At 40.7% G+C, this 26,674-nt stretch overlaps 1 protein-coding gene across 1 annotated transcript in view; it reads right to left on the reverse strand.

Moving 5' to 3' along the window:
• Positions 1-26,674, reverse strand: part of nphp4 (nephronophthisis 4) — a 370,059-nt gene that overhangs the window by 134,137 nt on the left and 209,248 nt on the right. The window contains exons 11-12 of the mRNA XM_074682340.1: positions 24,317-24,369; positions 6,006-6,143 (exon numbers count right to left, since the gene is read on the reverse strand). Of these exons, the coding sequence (XP_074538441.1) occupies positions 6,006-6,143; positions 24,317-24,369 (191 nt within the window). The remainder of the gene's footprint in view (positions 1-6,005; positions 6,144-24,316; positions 24,370-26,674) is intronic.

A 26,674-nucleotide genomic window follows, 5' to 3' on the forward strand; every position in this document is an offset into this window, starting at 1 on the left:
TTTCACTTCAAGGGAAATTTCAGTCCAGTATTTTACCCTCCGGCTTAACACAACGGATGAAAACGCATGTATATAAAAGGATGATGAAAGGAACAGGACTCCTTTATGTGTAGTCATTCATGAAACACGATGCTCTAAACATCAACTTTGCAAAGCAGAAGCCCATATATGCTCAGTGGTTCAGTGGTTCAGTCTCATATGGATGTGAAAGTTGTCTCTCAGCTGATTATTAGGTGTAAATACACTTGAAACAACAACAACAAAAAAAAAAATGCAATATTGCTGGAAAAAGGCATTAAGACGTTTGGTCACGTAACATTTCAGACTTCTTAAGCTCTGATTTCTGAAGTGAAACTCTAATCGATCTGCTAAATCAACCACCAAAAGTAGAAAAAAAAATAGCAAGGGACTAGATGTCATAGTAGGGGAGAATGGGGTTAGCTGTCTCACTTTTCAGTCCAGTGTGAATTGCTCTTCATCAAATAATCTTTCTGTCATTCATACATTATATGAAAGCACAAGGTGTTGCCTTGAAATGTGCATCCCTCTCCTTTTCCAACCCATTGTAACGTAAATAATCAACTATCAAAGATACTCTGACACATTGTGACAACCAACCACATCATGGGGATGGTTGTCACTCACTGTTTGTTTGTTACAGTCATTGTAATAGGAAAAATCCTCTAAAAGGGTGAGAAGGCAGAACTACAGTTCAAAGTTTAATTGCATAGGCAAGTTGTCAAGTACATAACTTAATGCATCTTAACACAAAATGAGCATGGAACACAAACAGGAAATTCATCTTGAGACCAGCCGGATTTATATACCAACCCCAACCAAAACTTCCTGCCAGCATCTAGGCTAACAACTGTGTAACAACTAGTTGGCTAGCTAGTAACAATCTAAAGTAAAGCTTTACCTTCATAATTTTTACAGGTAGAGTCTTCAGGATTTTCCAAAGAAATGAAAATGTCAGCTTTTACTTGTACAGAAACAGACCTTCTCAATCATCACTTCTGAGCCTCTTTCTGTTTGAACCGCCTCCTCAGCCTGTATGCTGATGTTTTGGTTGTTTCTGGACGTTTCTAGGCGGAGAGTAGAAGTGGCTACCTCAGCTAACCACATCAGGGAAGTGACTTTGCATGTTGATTAGCAAGTGGAAGAAGCTATTCTGAGTGGCTACGATAGTGAATGTAGCACAAAGGAAAAAAACACACACACACACAAAAAAAAAAAAACACAACAAAAAGGACACAAAATGCCAAAGGGAAAAAGCTTTTTTTCTAAACAAGGAAAGAAACTTGGTTTGACTTTCATTCACTCTCAAGAACTTGGGGAGCAGCAAGGGACAGTGAGCGATGTAAGTTAGCTTTCTGCTGACCAGGTATGTGTCAGATATATGAGGTCAAATTTGTGCCATCAGAAACTGAATTTGAATTAAAATATTGAATTTGAAAAAGCATGTGTAGTGAAATTTAATGTTGTGAAATTCAATTTGAATTTGTATTTTGCCTATGAAAATTCAACTCTTTTTATACTTGAATTCAACTTTTCTTAAAATTCCAATGTGAATCTGTGCTCAATTAGTCTCCCTACAGGCACAAGATGACGTAACGGCCATGTCATTTTGAATTGAAATTGGATTTTAAAACTGAATCTGCTTTTTATGAACTGAAATTAAATTCTGTGTTTTTGAATTTTAAGTTAAAAAAAAAAAAAGTTGAATTAAAGTATAAAAATAGTTGAATTTTCATAGGCAAAATACAAATTCAAATTCAATTTAAAAAAATAATTCAATTAAAAAAATAAATTTATTTTCAAAACATTCATTTTCAGTACACATCATGCTTTTCACATTCAATATTTTAATTCAAATTCAGTTTATGATGGCACAATTATAACCCCATACAGATACCTGTAATTAGCATGTGCTAACATGCTGAGTCAGATAATATTGCCAAGGAGGGGGATCCCATTTTGAATTTTGTATTGTCAAACAAGTAACAACAATTCCTGCAGACCCTATCTTTAAGGGTAACAGTTGTTTTGTTGTAAACTTGTTGTGTAAAAGTCTAGAGGAAAATTACAGAGGAGCTGGACATTTACAATTTGACATGAAAAACACAGAAAGTTTCTCCCTCACACCTTGAGTTCAGCTGTCTTACTCCACAGAATACTGTGAGCTCTGATCCCAATTCCATAAATGTCCTTTACTCAATTTCAGAGACAGCACTCTCTGGTGGCAAAGTATAATGAGTGTGACAACCAACCCCACTGCCCCCTACTCATCAAAGGGCATATCCCTGCACTGCTCGGCTAAGGGCTGCCAAAATCATGAATTTTTGTAGTGTACATTGTAAAGTCTGCTTTTAGTGTCCATTTTTTTCTTTGTAGGTTTGTTTCTTTGTTCATATGTTAAAAAAGAAAAAATAAATTCCATAAAATTAAAACTGGTGAGCACTAACAGCTCTTATAATACCACTACAATATGGTTCAATAAGTCAAGCCTTGTAGGAGCAGGGTGTCTATTAAAGACATGCCAAAACTTCTGGACTCCAGAGTCAAAGGGACCCACATATCATTTACTACATCAGAGGTTTCCAGTGGCCTTTGCAGAGTCTACACAGTAAGTTCTGGATGAGGTAGTGACAGGGTTTATATAACAGAGACCAAGCTTAAACAAGTAAAATCTATTCATTGTCTAATTTATACACTGCAGGTAGTGACTGCTGTGCTTTGACACGAGGGGAACAGTGCTTCGAACACCAGCAACATGTTTTCCATACATTCAGGTGAGCCTGACAGCATCCTGATTTTGTTTCACTTCTGTGAGATTTTACCACTGTTTCTCCTGTGCAGAATGCTGAGACCTTAATATATGCATCTTTGTGGGCGTCTATAGTCTAAATTAGCAAAGACAAGGTGGCTTTCAAAGGCAAAATGACTCTGCCTGCTGATTCACAGCAGCAAACACCTACGACTGGGGGAACAGGTTAGCTTCACATTATTTCAGGAAATTATTCAGCAGAGCTATTAAAATCAGCACAATATAGCTGACTTTCTCATCCTTGCTGTCCCCCGGCTGCGGTGCCTGGAATTTGTTAATTTGCATTAAGCTTGGTAACAAGTGGAGACAGACTGACATTTTTCAGCATAACACATGTCAGCCTGTTCCCTTCTGTTTGAGATGTAGATGAGTAAAATTGCACAGTCCTATATGTGTTTTGTTTTGCTAAACTTAACCTACACTGGGGTACCATGATCTGACTTTGGTGTGGACCAATCCAAATTGTCATTCTTATTCCTCCATCTTACCCCTTCCCCTTGGTCTTCTGTTTAAAGGGCCAAGGGGAGGGGATTAAAAAAAAAAAAATTAAAAACCAGATGCCCCTCTAAGTCATCACCCATAGATGCGCGCTGTCAGTAGTAGGCAGAACGACTGTTTATTCACCTCAGAACGAAACACATTTTCACAAAGTGATGATAAACTGAAGTCAGGTAAGGGCGGCAAACTCACAGCAAACAGACACCACCATGATGCAGCCATCACATGAGTAATGATACGGCTAAATCATGAAAAGTGAACATTAAGCAAACGTTATGGTATTCAGAGGCTTTATTATGAAGCTTCAGAATACCATAATGTTAGCTTATCATAGCTTTGGTAGCTGATGCAGCTCCTGAATGCAGCTAAGTTGTCCATTCACTCATAAACCGCAGCTCACAGCAGTAAAGTCCATCTGCTGCGAACCTGTAACCCCGGTCTGACATCCGTTTAGCTATTATTAGCTGTAACTGTCGCTATAGCAGCATTATGTAGATCGTAATAAGAAGCTATGTCAAAATAAAAACCAACAGTTGAAACCATGGCAATTATTAACATGGATAAGTGAAAAATTGGATATCTGATAGGAAATATTATAAATATAAATATATATTTATATATAAACATCATGAGAAATTTGTCATACTCCTTGGTTTCCAGTGAGGTCTTTGTCCGTCTTTGTTCCAAGGGCTGTGTAGCCTTTCCTCTCAATCTGGATTTGACACACCACTTCACTACATATGCACACGTAAAACCAAGGGTTAAAGTGGACATATCATGCTTGTTTCTCCTTTTCACTATACCAGATTAGGATGCCTGTAAAGCATTTCTGCCCTCAGTACAAGTCATTTAGTTCCTTCATTGCCCCACAATAGCGTTCTCAATATCCTCATTTTAGGCCATTCTGAAGATCTTGTTGAAACGCTCCGTTTGGAGAATGACCTCCAGTAACCTCGCAACGTCACAGCCCTTTGTGCTCTGATTGGTCAGTTCTATCAGAGGGGCGGAGGGGGTAGAGCCAGGGGGCAGTTTTTGCAGCATGGCAGTATTTACAAAATCACCACATTGAATGGAGCAGACCGAGCGAGTTTGCTGTTTGCCAAAACTTCACCGTAAGGCATTGATAGCACTAATAAAATGGCAGAGTGTAGGATACGTCCTTTTGTATTGGACCCCGAGTCAGACCCGGACGGTTCTGCAGCTCAGGAGGAAGAAAATCCACCTGGACACAGATCATCTCAGGACGCTTCAGTGTGGTGAGTCAAAGCGGTACTGTAACATGTATGGTTTATACGTGGAAATATAGGCAGACTTCACCAATAAACTATTTCTATAACAGGGCTCCATCCTGCTCCTTCACTTTTCTCTGTCTGTTTTATCCATCATGCTGAAAGTGTAGTCTAAAGATCGCCTCTACCGTCAGTTCCTCACTATGTTATTACCGCAGCATTATTGTGGTCCAGGTTCACAGTGCATGTCAGAACAAGCATGCAAATATCACAGTCTCACAAGTATTACCACGTCTGCTAAAACTACAGTGTTTTAACTGCTTATTCACCATGTAAAGCCGAGCTGCTCAGCAGAGCAAAGTCCCTGCATCCAGCACTCAGTCAAGTTAGCCAGAGCTAGTAGGGAGCTTTATTTATACTCGGCTCTTGGTGGGTGTATCCATAGGTGGCGGTTGTGTGACTAACTGACATCACAGAGGAGGAGCTGCTTTATCAGATTACTCCAATAAAAAGAAAAAGGATCCTCGTGTACGAAGGTCGAAATCTCGTGTCCAAATGGCAATGACCTATTTTCAGAGGCATCAAATCTGGTTCTAGGATATCAGAAAAAATACAATATCTCATTTTTTGAAAAATTCAGGGGGTGTAAGGTCTTGTTTTCAAATGTATTATATTATATGTAAGTATTAAATCAGGGATCAGCATGATATGTCCCCTTTAAGGGGTAAAATTGGGATTGGGCCTAAAACACTTAGGTCCACAAGGACAGGCTGCTGCTGTGGCCTTACAAAGGCCAAGAACAGCATTTCACAAATAGAGCCGATCCTCAAATGAAGCGTTAAAAAAACAAAAAAAGTCTGAGGGAAGAAAAAGGTTAAAGCTTTTAAAAACGGGTCCAAAATAAGACAGATTAAACACACTCTCCCATCGGGCAAAACACAAGGTTAAGCAGGATACCGGCTACTCTCAGCAAACTGAAGTAGCCTTTGTGGAAAGATTTGAAAAGCCGAGTCAAAGAATATTGTTTCTTTTGATTAAAGAGATGAAAAGAAGAGCTTCAGCACCTCCAGCAGGTCCAGAGACAAAGCGTGTGCAATCTGGAGTTCAGCTGAGAGGTTTTGTGTGAGTGATGGTGTGTGTAAGTGTGTGAGTGCCCAGAAAATGAGCACAGTGCAGACCAAAGGTGAGCGTGTCTTTGAACTCTTTTGAGTGACTATCCTCATAACCTTGAAGATTAAATCAAGGCTCACCATGCTCTGTTTTATTGTTTCTGTGTTTATTTATTTATTTTCTAACCCCTGTGTATGTCCCTCTGCAAGTGCCTGTTTGAGAAAAAAAATCTGTGTGTGAGTGCATGTGTGTGTGTGTGTGTGTGTGTGTGTGCGTGTGTGTGTGTGTGTGTGTGTGTGTGTGTGTGTGTGTGTCTGAGTGTACAGGGGTGGAAATCTTACGACATGTGACAGCTGGTGGGCTGATGCCAATGGGGAAGGATGAAGCAGAGAAGGAATCGACTGTTGCCATGGCAACACCTTGCTGGAGTGGCTGCTGGTCGGGTGGTGTGAAGTAGCTGCCAGCTGAGACAGCGAGAGCTGCAGAGAAACAATGCAAATGATTTGCTTTTATTATAATGATTATGAACAACAGGGCTCAGGAATGTTCTTTACTATGAAGAGACACATGTGCCGCCTCTGATGACAGCCACTGACGGTTACACCGCTTTGGCACTCATAAGCCCTCCACACTCCACCCACAATCCTTCAGCACTGTCAACCCTCAGCAGGTCAGACTCAAACTGTTTGTCTGCTCCTGTCTTGTTTCTGAAGCCTTTTGACGAGACTGGGAACAAAGCAGAGAGAAGCTAACAGATGGAAAACTACCATCAGCCCTTGCAGTTCATTTACAGCTTACATAAGCCTGGTAAACAAATACACTGTTCACATTTAGTCCAGCATATAACTCATTTAACTGGTGAATTATTTCCAAAGACCTCAGAGGACTGTTGCCACTCCACTTACCCTCCACAGAAAATTAAGAATGTTCCAGTCTGAAGTGCAGGGCCACTGCCACTTACATACAAGAGCCTGCAAGTACAGACCACTCATATAACAAGAACCACCAGGGACAAATGAACCGCTAATACTCACAGAGTTACATGTTTAATATAGAATCATTTAAAACTTTGTCTCAAGGGAAAAAAAAAAAACTTTTCCATTAAAAAGAGAGGTCAAAAGTTAAAGACAATGGCAAAAGATGCCATTGTCTTAGTTAAATTAAGGCCATGTTCACATGTAACTGGGTATCTGGGAAACTACATTTATTTTTATATGTTTAGGTCTGTCGTCCACACAAAACCACAGTTTTTCATGACAAAAACAATATTTTCTAAAAACTTCAGCCAAAGTGAAGATTTTGGAGAGCTACGATTACATGGGTTTGTGTAAAGCCCAGGAATCTGAGTTTTTGGTTCTTTAATGTCACAGCTGAAGAGCAGGGGCTCAATCTGGTTGGCTGGCACAGGTTTCACTTCTGAAAGACACTGCAAAATATGGGTTTGGCATGCTTTGAGCTGCACTTATCAGCGGATTTGCCCTGTGCATGTAGACAAAAGTATTATTTTAAATCAAATGTGGGGGAATTTTTTATCTTTTTTTTTTTTTTTTCAAATACCTTGCTACATATGGACAAGGCCTAAAATACTGCAAGTAAGAACTTGGTCTTATTGATGCTGGTTCCCACATCATCTTGTGAAGCAACATTCACAGCCATGCTAAAATGGTGTCAGTAAAGGATCATGCATTTTGCTTTCAAATATTTACGATAACTTCAAGCAAGAGCAAAAACAACATGATGGATATATGAAAGGACCATGTGAAAAGTGGGGACAAGCTCTGAGAGTAATAAATCCAACATTAACCCAGATACAAATATTTAAGATGCTAAAGTTGCCACTACAAATAGAAAATTATTGACCAATGTACAAGTCCCACCCTCAAACACAATGAGCCAACCACAGTGGGTAAAGCCATGCCCACACACTGGAACATCCTCTGCCTCCATTGAAATACATTGCAGAAAGTCAGTTTAATTTGAAGTTTAAAAAGGTTGAATGCCGTTCATGGGGTACATGCAACTCTGACACAAGGTATCCTGAGAGGCTGGGTGGGGGGGTGTATTTTCAACCCTTTCCTCAGACAAATCTGAACTGAGAAAAGTCTCTCCTTTGGATAAATTTGTGGAGTAAACCCCAACATCAGCTCTGTGTGAATCAAATGAAGAAGGATGTCTCCATCTGCTCTAAGGTAAACTGACACCATATCTGAAGCAGCAGATTGTGACTTTGTTGTAAAGAAATATAGAGATATCTTTAACACTAGAACCACCAATGCAGTCTGACGGGCTCTTTGGGATTTTCTCTAACGTTAGCTAAAGTTAGCCTAGCGTTAGCTCCTAGCTGCATTGTTCATTATGTCTCTGTTGGGAGTTTATTGGCCTGTTTTGTTCTAGTTTTTGTTCTTTGGTGATCGTACATCATTGTTAACTGTTGTCCAAAGGGCTCCAGTTAAATGTAAACGTTAGATTCAGGAGCTTAGCTTCATAAGCTTATCGGTATTGGCCAAGATAACGTAGGTTGTCAGATGCTGTGCTGAGTGATTCAGTGTAAATACTGTAGCTCCAAACTAACAGGGACACACTCTTGGTAAAGATGGTAAAAAGGAGGTTATATTTTTGTCTTGACCAATGCTGATCCTCTATCTTGTCGTCTGAGATGCTAATGCTAACCAGATGCTGTTTATCAGGTTTGCTCTGGGAGCTGTAAATTTAGTCTGTAACTGAAGCTTTTTATCAACCTTCTCAACAATAACATGATTCATATATTTCTTCAGTGTAGACTTTAGAGCCTTTTGATGACTGACAACAACTTACAACCTATGATATGTTTGTTACTGTGACACCTGCCACAGCACCTGTCACTGAATGTTCATTGTTAGTCTGAGTGAGTGGAGGGGTTGCGGCTTAGCCATAGGTCAATTGGTATTATGGCCTTGATTCCGTATTGCTAAACCCTATTGACGGATTATGGCTGGACATGGCCTTACTTTGCTCAAACGTGTTCTAAAGCTGATGGAGGTTTATAAGATCAGAGACATCTCCCTGCGTACGAATCATCTTCCTACAGATTAAGAAATGTCAGCAAAGAAAGCAGATTTTATCCTAATCATAGACCTCACTTCACCAAGAAGTGAAGAGTGTATGTCTGAGTAAAAACCTCTTGAACAGTTTTGATAATCATCTCTGCTTTTCTTTAATCTAGAGCTCTTTGTTCATGACTGCTTCACAGGAGATTCTTTACTCTTGCTACTTTTGAATGAGAATAACATAGACCCCTTGTTGTAAAGAGTCATCCAAACGTTGACGCATAAGGAAACCATGTCAGCATTTAAGTTGATTCTAACCATGAATTTCATGTGTAAGTTATTTTTGTGCATTTTTTGCTCTCATCTTTAGCTTTTCCAGCTTTTTCTCTAGTTCCCATTTGCATAGGCAGGGAAGGAAGTGGATGAGCTCAGACACATTATCTACAACCACCTGAAGATCCTCCTGGGGGACCCCGAGGCTCCCCTATAGGCTCGACAGGGTATTTTAAACCTCTGGCATAAGTCTGCCCCTGGGTTCCCTGATGGATTTACCCGGGGAGGTGTCTGGGAGCCATCATTATCAAGAACCTCATCTCCTGGTTCTTTACACAAGAACAGCAGTTCTGCCTTCAGAAAAGGTTGAGGTATCCAAATGGATATCTTAACGTTTTTAGCCTTTTGATGATGGGGATGTCTAATTTCAACTGCTGAACAAGGCTAACTGGTATTCCCTAGACCTGTCTACTTTATATTCATAGCTGCACCTTTCACCTGAAGTGGGAGTGAAAGCTGAGCAATTTGAGTTGTAAGGACTGCTTACAGCTCTGGTAAGGTACCATTCAGATAAAGTCTTAAGATTTGTCGCCTACCTGGGAGAAATACTCCACCATGAGAAAAGAACTTTATTGGCCAAATGGCTTCAGAGGTCTTTAGGGCATTTCATTGATTTATAATCATTTTCTTGGACCTGCAAAAAAAAAAAAAGCTGTTCAAACTCACCCTAAACTTTATAATCTACAAAATTAGGAGGTGACAACCACATGCTTCTGTCAGAGACGGTACACATCCCGTGATAAACCAGCTAACACTTGTAGCCTGTCCTGATCACAGGTAATTAAGAGCTTTTGCTTTATCGGAAAATGTGCCCACACTAGCCACGGTTACATGAGGAGTTTTTCGTCTTTCCGAATGGAATCTTTCCGAATGACTTTTCTGAAAACAATAGTACATGGAAAGGAATATTCCAATCTCTGGTCTACATTGCAATACTCCGTGTTGCGAGTTTGTCATCCATCCAGTCTTGAAATTATGTTCATTTCTTTCAAAGTTTGGATCAAAAACAAACTTTCCGCAGCAGTCCAGTGCTGACGGCTCACCGCCAATTTTAAAGTTGAGGAACGTCTCTAGTTGCGTCTTACGTCATATCTGAGCATGCGCTGAAAGAACGCACCCTGACAACTTTCCATTTGTGTGGATACATGATACCTCAATCAGTTTGGGGAAAGGAATATTCCACCCCTGTGAAACTGATTAAATGTCCATTCGGATTGGCTCTTTTCTTTCTGAATGAGGTGTATACAAAGGTTAAATTCTTTCTGTTTGAGCAAATAAACCGAATGCAAGCTGAATATTTGGGTCCATGTAAACGTGGCTACTGACTTAGAAATGAGAACAATCTGTTTTAATTGGACTGTCTCGCCACCTTCTGGCCCCGAGTCTCACACACACACACAATGTCATAAAGATGTGACTTTTAACCAGGTGTGTGTTTGTTTTTGAACAAATTTTCTTTGTTCAAGTAAAGTTTTTAGAGAATACAACACGACAAGGTAATGTATTTATCAGTAGAGTTACGTTATCTGAAATGTGACAACAAGCAAACCTAAATTTGTACCGTACGTCTGTAGCTGGCTATATGCAGTGCTGCTAGCAGCCCAGTGCTACAACATATCTGTCGGCTACTGTGTCAACAAATGAACTATCAGTTCATACAGTAGTTTTGTAACCATCCATACATAAGGCTACTGACAGCCTGATGCTGTGAGATGTGTCTGTAATGTGCAACGTAACTTCATTTTATTGATAGACTCTCAAGTTTGAACAGACCACTGCAGAATAACTGCTGACTGTGGGTTGGAATGAACATTAGCACAAACAGTTTAACCTTTTTGGCTTTTAGCTCGTGCTCTGTCTCTCTCCTGTTTATCTTTCTTCTGCTCTTCTGTCCTTTTTCTGTCTGACAGTTAAGCTCCAGTGTCCACCATCACTACAAAATTAATCACAGCAATTGTTTTCAGCAGAGAAAAACACAGATCTCTCTTCTCACAACTAAACTTAGTTGGCTGGCATGTTGTTGTCATAGAGACTTAGACGTGCCGTAAATTAATCCAGTCTTGCTCGACTTAATCAGGAAGCTAGGAAGAAGCTACAAAGTAGCATTTCAAAATAACCCACATTGGCACTGATAATCTCATATCTAGAAGGGAGACTTTTTCAAGATCACTTTCAGACTCCTCACAGCCCCTTTAATCACAGATACTAAATCTTAATGAAAACGCTTCAAGGCACAGATTTCCTTTTAAAATTATCCTCAAGTAGCTTTTAAAAAAACAGCAATATTGACATTCTACACAAGCTTGCCCAGAATCTATATTAAAGATATCCTATATGATGGAGGGTGAGCTGGGTTGACTAACATTTAAATGAGACTCCACATTTTTGAAGACTGCACCACTCCATCAAGTAGAAATATTCTGGGTTTCTTGTGACTCATTTTCTGCATATTTTCCCAAATGTACCCTGAAAATTGAACGTCCTTGGGAGCGTTTGAATCTGTACTGGAATTAAAGATAAAGTTGCACGGGCTTGGGCAATGTTAGACTGTGCAGCTTAAGCGTGTAATGACTGACCCCAGGCAGGGTCAGCAAGGTTGTGCTAAAAGTAGCCACTGATCAAAAGACAGGATGGGTCTGCCTTACAGGACGCTGGGGCAAAAATCACAGAGCTGTATGAGAGTCAATGTTGTTTGTCCTCTGCTTTCTATGAAACACACACGAGGGGGAGGAAAAGCCCACAACTTCTGGAACCATGATTGCTTGTAAATGAGAAAAAAGGCACCTTCACCTTGCTTTCATAAACTGCTTTCTGACAAACTATTGAAATGTGGCCTTCCTGGAAGAGGTATGCTTTTACTCCTTTAATTTCAGATGCTTCCATTTCCTCCCACTGAAAAAAATATGCTCCTGTTACAATTAATTCAGCACTACTTTTGTTAAGGTATTATCTGTGGAAAAAAAATCAAACTAAAAAACTTAGTACTAACCTTAAACAGTTGGATTCAGCTTAAGTCTTTTTTTTCTGTTAAGTCAATCTACACATTGAACATGAATTTACTTTTTAAAAGGGCTGTATTAGGATCAGTTTCAGGTATGTGTGTGAATTGATGTGTATGGGATGGATGCCTTTTAAATATCTTGTAGTCTGCTAAGTATAATGTAACCTGCCCATACCAACAGTATACCTACACAGCAAAAAACTGCAATCTTATCAAGTATTTTTGTCCTGTTTTCAGTCAAAATGTCTTTTAGACTAAAGCCACGTTTCCACCAAGCAGTCCAGTTCGGTTCAGTATGGTTTGGCACGGTTTGGTACAGTTAAATGTGATCTCATTTGCGTTTCCACAGCAAACTGTTCCCTCTCGTGGTGGGCGGCGTGTAAGCCAGATGCTGAAAGCTGCAGCTGTTAAACAATAGCATGACGCCCCAGCAGCGCGACACAGTGTACCTCGTGAATAAATCCAACGAAGAAGAAAAACATGACATAGTAAACAAAGAGCATACATGAAGGAAATGCAGCATTTCATCCTCTCTGTGATTGGCATGTAGCTCTTTGAGACTAAGTGTAACCAAGCTTTGTTTCAGAGAAGTCTGTGTGCCTCCAGGAGAAATGCAGCCGCTGTTGTGGGGTGGGTGATGATTCTTTTGACCAATCAACAGTCTGCAGTGTTGTAGCTCCACTTTCAGACAGCGGATAGGTTCAGTCTGGCATCCATATGAAAGGGTCCCAAGAAGTGGGACAGTTCATCTTGGTTATTTGGGGATCTGTCTGCACGTCATACCGACATGAACGGACATGAACGGACATGGTCTGCTTGGTGGAAACGCTGCTTTAACATGAGTAAACTACACTTGGCCATTCCAGTAAAATGTCTTGTTACAAGTTATTTAAATACATAAAAGAGGTCTGAGTTGCTTGTATCAAGTTTAAAAAATAAAATAAAATCTGCCAATGGAACAAGAGAAAAAAATCTTTTGACAACATTCCAGTTTTAAGAAACTTGACAAGCAAAGTTTTCTTGTTCCATTGGCAGATTTTATTGAAACTTGTTACAAGCAATTTAGACCTCATTTATGACTTTAAATAACTTGAAACAAGTGCCAGACATACCAATCTGTCCTCAGAAGGTGGAGCTAGAAACATCGCAGCCTGTCAATTAGCCTAGCATGCCACCTACCAAGAAGTGCATGGTAACTGTGGAAACGCAAACAAGATCAGGCTTTACTGATCCAACCCGTACCAAACTGGATCCAAATCGGACCACTCGGTGGAAACGGGGCTTTCTGTTGGTGCCTCTCTCTCTGTGTGTGTGTGTGTGTGTGTGTGTGTGTGTGTGTGTGTGTGTGTGTGTGTGTGTGTGTGTGTGTGTTTGTGTGTGTGTGTGTGTGTGTGTGTGTGTGTTACGGCTAACTGATTTCTTCAGGCTAGCTTTTTCTGAAGGATATTAGTTTGCATTTTACATTCCATCCATTTTCTGAATCACTTATCCTGTTCAGGGTCGCGGGTGGCTGGAGCCTATCCCAGCTGTCATTGGGCAAGAGGTGGGGTACACCCTGGACTGGTCGCCAGTCAATCGCAGGGCTGACACGGACACCATTCACTCACACATCCACACTCACACCTACGGACAATTCCGAGTGACCAATTAACCTGATGAGCATGTTTTTGGACTATGGGAGGAAGCCGGAGTACTCGGAGAGAACCCACGCATGCACAGGGAGAACATGCAAACTCCACACAGAATGGCCCACCGACCAAGGTGGGGATTTGAACCGGTAACCTTCTTGCTGTGAGGATGCAGCGCTAACCGTTGCAGCCCATTTTACATTACTCTGTCAAACTCAAGACATGCCAACAGAAACATTCACCCCTGCTACATTTTGGTTTTAGTTCTAAATGTGACTTTTATTGATCTAAGACAGAGAGGTTTATAGTGGTTTTTACTTAGTAAAAAATTAAAAATGTGCTCCTCTTCTAAGTGGTAGGAGAGGGAGGAAAGGAGGTGAGAAGGAAAACAGAGTGTTCCGGGGAAATGATTTTGAGGTGAGACTGGAAAGATATTTGGAGAAACATCACACAGGATCTAACTTCTGTGTTGAGCTGATTTTCACAGTTGATGTTTTAAAGAGAGACATCAGGATGGTTCCTCCTCTCATGCTCATACATTACCTGGGTTCCAATGATAAGCAAGGTGTGCTTTCCAAGTTTTGCAGTCAGTGTTTATTAATTAGTTCATTTATTTATTGCAGTTTTTAAGGTTTGCGCTGCCAGACTTGAGAAGTTGCAGGAAACATTGGATTTGACAATTTTTTAATTGTTGCTACTTTTTTAACTAGTCACCTTTAGCTCACTGTTTTGCATGTGCAACTCTTAAGAGATGGTGGGGATTTATGATGTTTTACGTCTCAGGAACGCAGCAATAGAAACCAGGTCATGTCTGCTCACAGGCACTTAAACATGGACAATGCTGTAGCTGACAAATTACGGCTAAATTTGTTGGCAGCACATTTTTGTCAACAATTTCAACTAATGTCGACATCTTTACTGTCTGTCTTACCATCTGTCTGTCATTCTGTCTGTGCCTCCATACACCAATCAGCAAGCTCAGACGTGTCTGTTCTATCAGATTTTAATCCAAAGTGGTTCGACTCATTTCAGAGTAGATGTATTCAGAGTAATTCAAACTGCTGGTCATTCTTCAGTTTGCTGGTTTGTTAATCTTATATTTCATGTGGGTGTAACTCTGAAATGAGCTGTTTTGGCCGTTAGGATTGTTCAGAGTGTCCTCACTGTTAAAATGTCCTAAAATGTCAACACCAGTGGGCTGTCACAAGTCAGTCCTTACAAGTATTTCTACGCCATTTCATATTATTCACACGCACAGACACACACATGCACACACACACACACACAGGGACACAGACGCACACACACATACAAATCATACATGTTATCTCACATTGAGTCACTACGTCCTGCACACAGAGAGTGTGAAAGACACCACACACCCTCTGCATGTGTGAATCTCTCTCTCTCACACACACACAAACACAGACACACAAACAGGCACGCACACACAAAGAGGAGAGGAATAGCGGGGCAATTAGAGGTGGCATAGCTTTGTCTGCCAATGTTCTGAACTCAGCCTGTTTGCCCTCACAGCCAAGCAGATCATCTGTTCACATTCTGGCGTCATGGGACCTGCATGTGTGTGTACGTGTGTGTATGTGTGTGAATGTGCTGATGTGTCAGCACCATGATATGCAAGTACATTTGCAGTACAGTTTTTTTTTCCCCTCTTGCTTGATAGTATGTTATTTTCCTGACAAAGGACGTCATAAATGTTCATTTGACTTTTGGTCGTGACCGTACGTGGTGGAGAGAAAACGAGGAGACCATGACACGAGGTTAAGCTCATCATGTTTCTGAAAGGAAGAACGTGAGAGACAGGTATTGTGTGAAAGGGAGGAGGATTAATCGGGACATGGAGTGAAAGAGATGGGGAGATTACTGGGATGCAATATTGAGAACAAAGGGTGGAGGAGGAGGAGGAAAATATCAGAGATTCATGAGAAAGGAGGAGTACCGAGTCAGAATATGAAGACTTGGGCCTGGATGCGATCAATGATGAGTAATAATTGTGGAGTGTGTGAGTGTGAGACTAGAGGAAATAAAAACTGAGGGCATTCAGGACAGGGTGAGGAAGTGGGTGAGAAATAACAGCGAAGAAAAACTGAAAGTAAGACAAACAAAGCAAACATGAGCAATAAAACCACTGTTGTTAAAAACTTCAGGGCATCGACAGGTTTCACCAAGTTGCATGTAAGTGATGTTGTTGCGATAATTGGAATAAATACTTTGGGGGATGTGATTCAGACAAACCAGTAAACATCAGAGTGACTGCAATTAGTACTTGCTCTGTCTGAGGTTACACTGATTGCCTTTTAACAGTAACAGATGAAAACAAATGATCTATTAGTCTTTTTCAAACAGCTGAAATTTACACCCATATTTTTTTCTCTTGGTGAGAATGGTGCATATTATCCAGGAAAAGAAAAAAAGGTGTTTTTAAGTTCTGCAGACTCACATATTCAGCGTTAATTAGCTACACACAGTAAGTCTACAGAGAGAAGTCGTAATCATGGCAGATGGAATTAACTGTTTTCACTTGTCATGACGCTGACATTTAGGTGAGCTGTGATAAAAAAGAGCCTTTGGGAACAAAACAGACACAAAAAAAGAGTGAAATTTGTGAAAGGAAATGTTAGGACCACCTTATGGGAGCGTCAAACAATGTTTTTCCTTTGAATAGCTCACTTCTCAAACTGCACAAACTGTACAGGGTGCTTTTGTTTGATCATTGAAAGCCTTCTGTCACCCATTTTCGCCCAAGCTAATGCTGGTGATAGTTCCTGGCCAATGCCTGACTAAGCACTGGTTCTTTGTGTTTTTACTGACAAAGCTTGGGCTCAAAACTGGAGCTTAGAAAGAACAAACTCTTTACTGGGCTGGGGCAGAGCACAGACTAGACAGTGGCAATTGCTCTAAGACTGCAAGGGAAGCTCAGCTTCCCCTAAAATGTTTCCCCAAAAAGTGGTGATATGTTCTGCTGTGTGCACATTTCATTGATTAAATATGGGCTAGAATTCCTTCATCTTTTGTTCAGAATCAGCTACCTGAGATTACATCTGTCCAGGGAGCTGGCCCACACGGTGACGCGCTTCTTGTCCTCCGATGTGCCCCGCTGTCCATTCTCCTGCTGCAGGGACAGTGACTCTGAACGTCTCCGCTACCAGCACTGTTTCGGTGGTGCTGGGGATCACTCAGACCAATCAGACATTGCGCCTCGGCCACAGCCCATTTAAAGGCGAGGAGAGGCGCTCATTTGATTGGTGAAAACAGTGCTCGGCTGTGTTACACCAACTCACGGCTTTTCTCCTCCCTCTCTGCTCTTGCGCGGAGGGAGGAATGGACGCGCTCCTCTGCGCTCCTCTGCACCTTGACTGCGCCTCTCATGGCACTGCAGGAAACTTGCAAAGTGCGCCACGCCCTGTCTGCGCGGGGAAGGCCGGCGCAGGTCAGGTGCGCCTTCGCTTGCGCCTGGTCTACGAAATTAGAGCCCAAGACTTCTATGACATTTAGTTGACTAAAACTAAAAGACTTAAGACTAAGACTTTTATGACATTTAGTTGACTAAAACTGGACTGAAACTAAAATGTTTCAGATGACTAAAATATGACTAATACTAAACGGTGTGTTATTCAAAAGACTGAGACTAAATCAGTATTTGCTGACATATAAACCACTGCATTTAATGTCTCCAATCCTAAGTAAAACTAATCGAATAAAGGGTGAGATAATCTCCCTCTTCAAAATAAGTTCAACACATTCCTCTTTCATATAACAAAATAAACAATAGGTACAGTAACACCTCCTTACCTGTGAAGCTGTTAGCTAGAAGAGCGTTCCAAATGATTTGGCAGCCTTGAAAGAAAGTCATACGGTTTCCATTCAGGTTTATCCAAACTGGACTCCAACGCCCCTGCACTGCTACAAATGTATAGCATTCAATTTAAAATCACTATACGCCAAACATTGAATATATATTTGTTAATGCTTCATTACAGAGATTACTAATTCATCTTTGGCAGCTCACTGGACTTTCTGCCTAATAGGGTACTAAAAGCCCAAAGGCTCCTAAGTGTGATTAGGACACACACTAACATTACTGGAAATCATTATAACTTCAATGAAGATCATTTATTTTCCTCTTTACACAACATCAGGGCTCGAACACACTTTATAACCCGCCATCAGTAAGTAATGGGTTTGGCTCCCCTCCAGCATACCACAGGAAGGGAATCATCGTGGTCAAGCAATAAGACTCCAGTTTGGGTTATAGAAGCTTGTATCTTTAAACCTCTTTCTCTATCTTTGTCATTGCTTTGTCTCCTCAGATCTGCTGACGTCAGCTGGAAGTGTCATAACGCTGAAACGGAAGCCCCTTGAACCAACAATAGCTTAGTCACAAAGCATTAAACTTCACAAGTTCACAGAACTAGCAGCTGCTGATTCTTGCAACACTCAAAAAAAAAAATATCATCTGTCACATGAAGGGAAGTGAATGACTGAGTTACTCACTTCACTTAAAAGCAAAATCATCCTGCTGACTGTCAGATTCCCGGTGAGGATTATCTAAACTGCAGCATGTAAGCCTCATGTCAGCATGTGATACACCACTGTGATGGTGTATCACCCACCAATGCTTTGATGGCATGCAAATGAGGTTAAAATTATAAATCCTTTTTGATTTTCTCATGGATTCACACGACAATAGAATAATAAAAAAAAAAAAAAAAAAAACACTGGTCAGAAATGTTAAATCCTTTTCTACGAAAAGACATTTGAAATGAGGACAATCCACTGCCTCATGTGTGAGAGAGAGCTGTGAAAATGTAGCTTCACTGAGTCATCACCAGCTGCCAAACAGCCCTCTGCCAGCAACTAACTAAAACATGGCCTAACCCCTCGCCTGCGGACTACAAGACCACCTGGGTCAACAGAGTATGAGCACGACCCTGAAACACGACCGCAGCCCGATGCGAGAAATCATCATCAGAGACAAACACACTCAGCTTCTTTCCCAAAATGCTGGCTATAAATACCACAAGATCCTTAGCATTCTCCACCACGACAAACTGAGGGAGTCAAGGATCAATAATTTATGCGCGCAAGAGAAGTCAGATCCAACAAAGCCTACAGACAGAACGGGAGCGTAGGGTTTGTTTACAGAGCCATTTCAGAGAGGGATGCCATTGATTAATCAGAGCTTGACAGGCATGTTGAAGGAGGAAAGAAACATTTTGTCAAACAGGAGAAAGCGTTTTAAAGGATGGAATGAGTGTATTTTTAAAGCAGTATTTTTGAAACCATGGGAGATGGAGGTAGAGCGATGCAGAGAGACTGCATTTATGCATTTTGCAGCAACACCAAAGTCGTGATGAATTGTAGGGAGGCTGCCAACAGCAGTGGCATGGCTTCACATACTGTTTGTTGGTTAATTTCTTCATGCAGAAAGCTGGGTGGCAGTTTGATTCACCTCACTGTGGTAAACACTGAGCAGAAAGGTCTCTGTGCTTTTTTTACTCCCTGATCCTGTGACTTTAATAAACTTCTAATTTCACTGTACTTTTTTGTCTTGCTACTCCTCCACCAGATTTTCACCGTTCGATTTTCTTTTCTTTCAAAGTTATTTTTGGGCTTTTTATTCCTTTAATTAGGTAGAGGGGGACAGAGGATGGAGTAGGAAACAGGGCAAGGCCAGGGACTCACATGGCTGGATTGGAACCCTGTAACGCCACATAAGGTAGACGCAGAATTATGCAACAAAGTCATGAATTGCACAACATTACAAAATACTGCCACATTTTGTAATTTCTCGATAATGTGTTTGCAAGCTGGTAGAGAGAAAAACTGCGCTAATTGATGGACAGAATGTGGCAAAGTCAATTATATATTGCATTCAACAATTTTATTACATAATACAGCGTTATTACATAATTTGGCTGTACAAACCCTGTCCACCTGACCAGGCCATCTACACTCCACCGTTTCAATTTTAAAATGTTAAGCATGTTCAGAGGACACGTGTGTGTACTTTTCACATTTCTATACTCCTTTATACTTTTTGAAATGTTTCCTATTTTTTTAGCCCATTAAAATGAATGGAAATGATTTGTTACCGTGGAAACCAATAGGGGTTGTAGAGAAAATTGATTCACATATACATCTATGTTTTATGATTTACAATATCAGAATCAGGATTCTTTGTTAAAAAAATCATATACTTTTTTAGATTTAAAGTCTTCATTTCAGAATTAGAATCAGAAAACTTTATTGATCCCTGGGGGAATTTCATTTCAGTTACATCCCTTTGGAAACATATAAAAAAAAACACATGGGGAAACACAGAAATGGGATGAACCTAGGAGCTTGCCAGCTACCCTTGCCCTTTGCAATAGATATGAAAAAACAACATTGGGAGAAGAGAGGGAAAAAAAAAAAAAAAAGGTCAATTCCAGACTATTCCCAACAGGGGGCGTAGTTTGAGATCGAGAAAAAAAACACCTAAGTACATAAGCACAAACAAAAAATTGAAACTTTGCACAAGTGTCACTGCTCAGCCATGGAGGGGTGCACGTGCGCCTCAACCCTCTGCAGCTGAACTGTAACGGAGCCAGTCTTTGTTTCTGAACTGAATTAGAAAAACGTTACCACTTTTCTCCAGCAGAGGGCGGAATGTCTCTCTCTGTCTCATGTGATGTGTATTTTTCGGCAAAATGTGGCTCCTGATGTAGTCTGTAGGCATAGCCGCAAGAACACATTTTCAGCAGGGGGTGCTGAGAAGAAAATAACACAAAATGACAACGTCTCCTTGCACATGGTTCAGGGTCAGGTTTGCCAGTCTCTTTTGGGACATGCGTCTCAAGGTTGAAAAACTTCTCTCTGAAGAAGCAACAAAGATGGGTAGGCACATGCAAAGTTTGATCAGATTCTCCACTTCTTGAAATTTGGGGCGGCATGTTGGAGAGATGTGAGGCAACCTCCTGTACTGTGCTGCATGGGGAATTAACTCCTATAAACACATCTCCCAACATTCAGAGCTGAAGGTGCAGTCAGCCTCTATAGTTCCCACCAACATTCATGCACGAGCAGTAAGCAGCAGGGACGCGCATCACCCTTGGCAAAAATTCAGATTAATTCAGTTAAAGTTATTTCCTAGTTCTGAGCATATTGAATTTCATTTTATGAATATACCAGTGAAAAAAAAATTAGTTTATTAAAATATATTATTTTCAGCAACTTCACTCTAAATAATAGGAGTTTGAGCTTCATTTCGCTAGGGGGTGCTGCAGCACCCACAGCACCCCTAGTTCCCGCTGTCTGTAGGCACTATTATCATTCCACTTTTTCCACTTGGTCTGGTGTTACAAAAAGCAAACTAAAAATTGCAAAAGTGGGAAAAAGAGAATCGAAATTTAAACTGAATTGGCATCCTAACGAGAATCAAATCAGGAGAAAAACATATCGACCCAGCCCTAGAAACCTTACAGCTGATGATGTCATAAGGGGTTAGGGTTAGGGTTCGGACCAGAGGTCATAGATGGTGTGCTTCGCCAGAAATTTAGCTCCACTTCAGTTAGCTGATGATGTCATTAGGGGCTCTGAGGTTATAAACAGGACTGGTGCAGCCAGGGTTAGAGGGCTGCAAGGAAATGTGCCTCCCCCTTCTAGTTTAGTCAAAACTCAGAGCTGCTTTAGCTTTTTTTTTCTAGGCCACTTAGAAGAAAGGAGCTAGAAGCTCGGCATCAGATGTGGCATCATCATCGCAGTGAGCTGTTTTATTTCACTGTGAGGGAATCTTTGTTGTTTCCAGCACCCAGCTGACACAGGCAGACATGTCTAAAAACTCATTTCAGCTTTGTCATGCTGGACTCCTGAAGAAAACATGCAGCTTTAACGTTTGTCTTCAGTTCTTATAGAACAGATGGTCTAATGAATTAGGATCTGAAACAACCAAACTGTTCATGCAGAGGGTTATAAACAAGCCAGCACCACCATCTTCCAGTGTCATCTCCTGAGAGATGCCTGGTATGATCACAGTCATCTCTTGTTACCCACTGGGAGCTGCCCACTCACAGGCTTCCACCGCCCTCGCTGCGTAATCAGAATGAAGGTCGATTTGTAGAGTTCATGGGTGCAGCGCTCCCACAGCTCCGAGCCCCCGTTGGTTCAATTTAAAATGAGTCGACAATACAGACTGAGGCTGATTTTGGCCCAGTGAGCGAACGCTGAAACAGAGCTGATCTCTCCTCCTACTCTGCGCTGCACTGTGTTCAAATGTGTGTGCGTGCGGCGAGTGTGTTTGTGTGTGTCCCGGCCTCGTCCTGACAGAAAGCAGCATCCATCACAACTCCCCGTCTCCACTGGCACATTCACTCAGGCTGAGGGATGACGGTAACGCCCCAGAGCTCAGCCGCAGACTCACAAAACACACACACAGCAACACACAAATTTGGTATGTGTTACATATGGTGGATGTGTGATATCTTACTTAGAATGGGATATGAGTCAGTCATCATCGCCCACCTCATATCTGAAGGACGGATGATTATGGTGCTGTTAAATTTATTATCACCGCATTGATCGGCACTATATCAGTTGCCTGTGGGAAGCATAGAACATACAGCGATGCTAATGTGACATTTAATCTGATGTGATGCAGCAAAGCATGATTATTATCAACAGAAGTGCTGCGCTTTGCCAGGTTTATGTGGTGATTTAAGCGCTCCTTGATTGACATGCAGATATTTTGTTGTCTTTTCCCAAGAAAAAGATTTTCACAAAACACACATCCACTGATCTCCATTTCCCTCTGCCAAGCCAGCTGCATAAATATTCAGCAAAACTCTGGCTCCAGGATATTTTGATAGACCCAATCTATTGGGGATCTCACACAAGAGAGTCCAAAGATTAAAAGAAACGTCACAATGCTGTCAAGAGATCTAGGACAGATACTACACTCTATGCCTTTTTTTTTTAAAGAGTAAAAGCCTGGCTTAAAATTTCTGCCATGAACCAGACAGCAAGGCAGTGTGTAAGTCAGAGTAATGATCATTGTCTAAACAGCTTGGAAGTGGAGCTTATTTATGGGGAGGTAACTGCGAGAGGGTCTTCTTGATCACATTATTGACTGGAAATGACTTCTGGTGAGCTCTTAACTGGAATTTAATTGTGTTATAATGTTGTAATGTCTTTGAGAATTACAGCCAAGAGCTGAATAGCACCTTCAAGAAATAACCATGTAGCACAAATTTTCATCGTTACACGGTAATCAGGTTTTTTCACCGCAGCCACCCATTCAGGGTAGCTGGTAACAACTCTGTGGGTTTTTTTTAACCTTTCTTTGGCTGCATCCTGTGCTTCACATGTAGAGATGGGTACCGAATTAGGTACTTTTATAGGTACCAACCAAATTCTTACAAAAGTACCAGGTACTGATTCATGTAAAACCAAAAGGCACCATGTTTAGGTACCTAAACGCATCCTTGTGACCGTGAGGGAGTGGAGGAGTAGGTGATTGTCCATGCTGTACATGAACACAGCATTGCAAGGTTATATATTGAAGAATAAATTTGTTACATTGAAATTTTTTAATATTTCATTGTTAAATAAATTGATATTTTTTACCACATAAATACAAAAAAGTACCGAAACTTGGTACCACTGAGTACCGGTACTAGAGGTAGACCGATATATCGGCCGGCCGATATATCAGGCCGATATTTGGACATTTGTCTTTTATCGGCGAACGGCCGTAGTTTCTTTTAAAAAGCCGATTTTTGATCCGTTGTATAAAATGACGCAATTTTTGATCAGGCACAAAAAAGATGAGCACCTCAAACTTGTGGAACCCCTTGGATACATTACATACTTTTGTTCAAATTATATTAATAAGTTTAAATTTCTTTTTTGACATTTTAAGAAGAGTGTGAATGTTTACTACTGCTCGTTACATTGTGTGTTTACTCAGACAAAATATTTCATTGTTTTAAAAAGCTGACTAAATGTTCAGAGGACTGGACACGACTTGTTGTAATAGATTTCTTTTAGTTGCTCAGAAATTGCTGCGTTTCACAAAAATGGGATAAATATATATTTATTTAACTATCGGCCTGGATATCAAATTGGAAAAATTGGCTATGCATATCGGCATCGGCCCCCAAAAAACCCATATCGGTCGACCTCTAACCGGTACCGATTGCCAAGCACCGGGCATCGGTACCGTATCGTTTCAAATGTGAAAGGTACCCATCCCTATTCACATGTACACAGAAATTCCCTTTTTAGTTTAAAAAGGACTAAATCCACAGTCTAGCCAACAGTATGATGGTCTAACAGTAGGAGTAAAAAAAAACTGCATTCCTGCAACCTGTAAAGCTGATAAATTCATTGCTCAAAAAGAAAAAAAGAAAATATATCAATGCATAAAACTTTGAAAAGATGACTTGAAATGCAGGTTAAAATGCACTCTCATCAGGAATGAATTTCTTAACAAAGTCTTATTTGCAGGTAAAATGTTCTTTATAAGAGCTTCCTTTCATTTAGACCGTTGAAACATCACAGAGTCTTCCTGACATAGTACCCCCTGTGCTTTTTGGCATAGCACTATCTGTTTAAGGCCTCCAGTTTAGCTGCCTGTATAATTTAGTAGGTGCAAGGTGTCTTACCCCGGGGCCTCGAGGAGATTCTGGAGGAGAAGCTGCTGGAATGTATTTTCGACCTGGAACACAAGAAACAAAAGAATGAATGAATAAGTAGATAGATACATTCAAAAACCACACCTGTAATCACTAACACTTGATTTAAGTTCGTTGTTTTATGAGCTGTGATAAAAACAGTCAATGCTATGTGCTGTTAATCAAACCGTGTGGTTAGTCAATGATAGAGTATCAGCGTCTGAGGAGGAATGGCTAATGATGGTGAAATGTCAGAGGACTCTTCAGTTGATTGGATTCGCAATCAGGTGACATCCTGTGTAATTAAGAATATACTGTAACACTCTTTAATGAACCACTCTTAAAGTGAAATGCCTTCACTCAACACTGACACAGTATTTATCAGTAACAATTCCATCCCATTTCTCACAGACCAGGAGACAGGGTTAGTTTTTGATGCCATGCTGAGTTTAAAGTCCAAACAATGATTCCTGTAGTTTTGGTTGGTAGCCATGGCGATGGTGAATTGAAAGGCTTTTGCTACAGCGCTTTGTCCTCATCACCCACTCTTTCTCGCTCTCTGTGCTGGGCTTGACTGGCCTTTTGGATATTGCTTCAGTTGCCTAGGGGCGTCTTACTGTAGCTCCCATCTGTTCAGAGAACATGCACATCGAGTGGACACGATGCAGGACTGCCCCCTCACTGTGTAACATCTCGAGCTGGTGGGAAATGTGTTGCACCTCATTAGCAGGACTGATGGCATTTGGCAGTTTATTTGGAATCAATCACCCTGTTCATACCTGGTATCAGCGTGCCCACTGAGTGATTGGATCACAAGTGGACAGCCCTAACTACACGTACAAACACACTCAGGATGCATTGGGATTCCATCACTCAGGCTGCACAGGAATGTGGTCTGAGACACAACTGGTCCAGAGTGGTCTGGCAGTGTGTACCCACATGTTTACACTGACACTAAGGGACTCTCCTCATATCAGTGGCAACATTAATACAGACTAGCAGAACACTCCAGAGCAGGGGTTCTTAACACTTTTTGGCTTGTGTGCCCCTTTAAAAAGCACTTTCAGCCAAGTATGGCCTCCTTGTATGGCTGAGAAAAAAAAATGAAATAATTCGGATAAAGAACATGAATAAATGAATGCCGTTTTACAGTTTCATAACATCAAAAATTACAGATGACACAAATTCTTTATTTTTGTTGTCCAAAATTGCTAAGAAATAATTGAAGACTGAGGCAGCTCATACCTTTGATGGCCCAAAGAGCACACAGGTTTATTTCTGTCAAACAAGGAGCAAGATGTATCATAATAACAAGACTCAAAAATCATTTTCTTTTTTTTTAAGTGCATTTCTTTTCCTCTCCTTATGTTTTCCCATTTACAACCAACCCCATTCTTTTGTAAGTCATTCATGCATATCAGCCTTATATTTACTGTTTGGGAAATTTGGGGGTTGGAAATAGTGCTCTTTTTGATGTTGCATGGATATACAAATTAAATTATTTTGATTAAGTTGTTAATAATTAGATTCTTTAAAAAAATACATATTTTTTCATTTATTTATTTATTCATTTATTTATTGTCACGTACCCCTTGCAGTACTCCCAAGTACCCCCTTTGAAGAATCACTGCTCTGGAGTAGTCTGTATGGAGCCAATGTTGTAGTATAACTGTGATAAACCATAAAATAAGCCAAATTTGCATCCAAAGATTCCCAAGTGCATACTTATACCCACAAATATGTGTGATTTCAGACCTTAAATATGTATGGACCCATGAATCTGTGCACATACCCACAAATACTTGAGCAGATCTCAAAAAATGACTGATGTGTTGACTGATCTGTCAACGTAAACTCAACTGTTCTGGTCAATGTGCAACTACATGTGTAGATATTAATGCTTTAGGAGTCTAAAGGCCTAATTATGCTCAATGCTGTCATGTTTTTTTATTTTTATATTTTTTTTTGTGCTTTTCTAGTGTTTTTGTCCTCTTGTGTTTCTTTGTAAGTCTGTTCTTTTCCTGTGTTAATCTCAGTTATTCTTGTTGAATGTTCTGTGTCTCATGTTTTTGTCTTTAGTTTGTGCTTCTTGTGGTTTTGATTTGGTTCTTGTCATGTGTATGTCTCTTTGTGATTATTCTTAGTGTTTTAGTGTCTTTAATGTATCTACTCTCTGTCTTGAGTTTCCCTGTGTTTGGTTTGGTTCTCCTTGTGTTTCCCTCCTTGTTGATTGCTCCTCATGTGTGTCACCTGTGTCTTGTTTCACACCTGTGCCGATCACTCCCCGGTCTATATAGTCTCTGTGTTCCATGTGCTTTCTGTTGGTTCATTTTTTGCTGTCTGCTGTTG

This window comes from Halichoeres trimaculatus, unplaced genomic scaffold (genome assembly GCF_033239565.1).
Source record: "Halichoeres trimaculatus isolate MK-OKI-2021-1 unplaced genomic scaffold, fHalTri1.1 fHalTri1_scaffold_11, whole genome shotgun sequence".
NCBI lineage: Eukaryota > Metazoa > Chordata > Actinopteri > Labriformes > Labridae > Halichoeres > Halichoeres trimaculatus.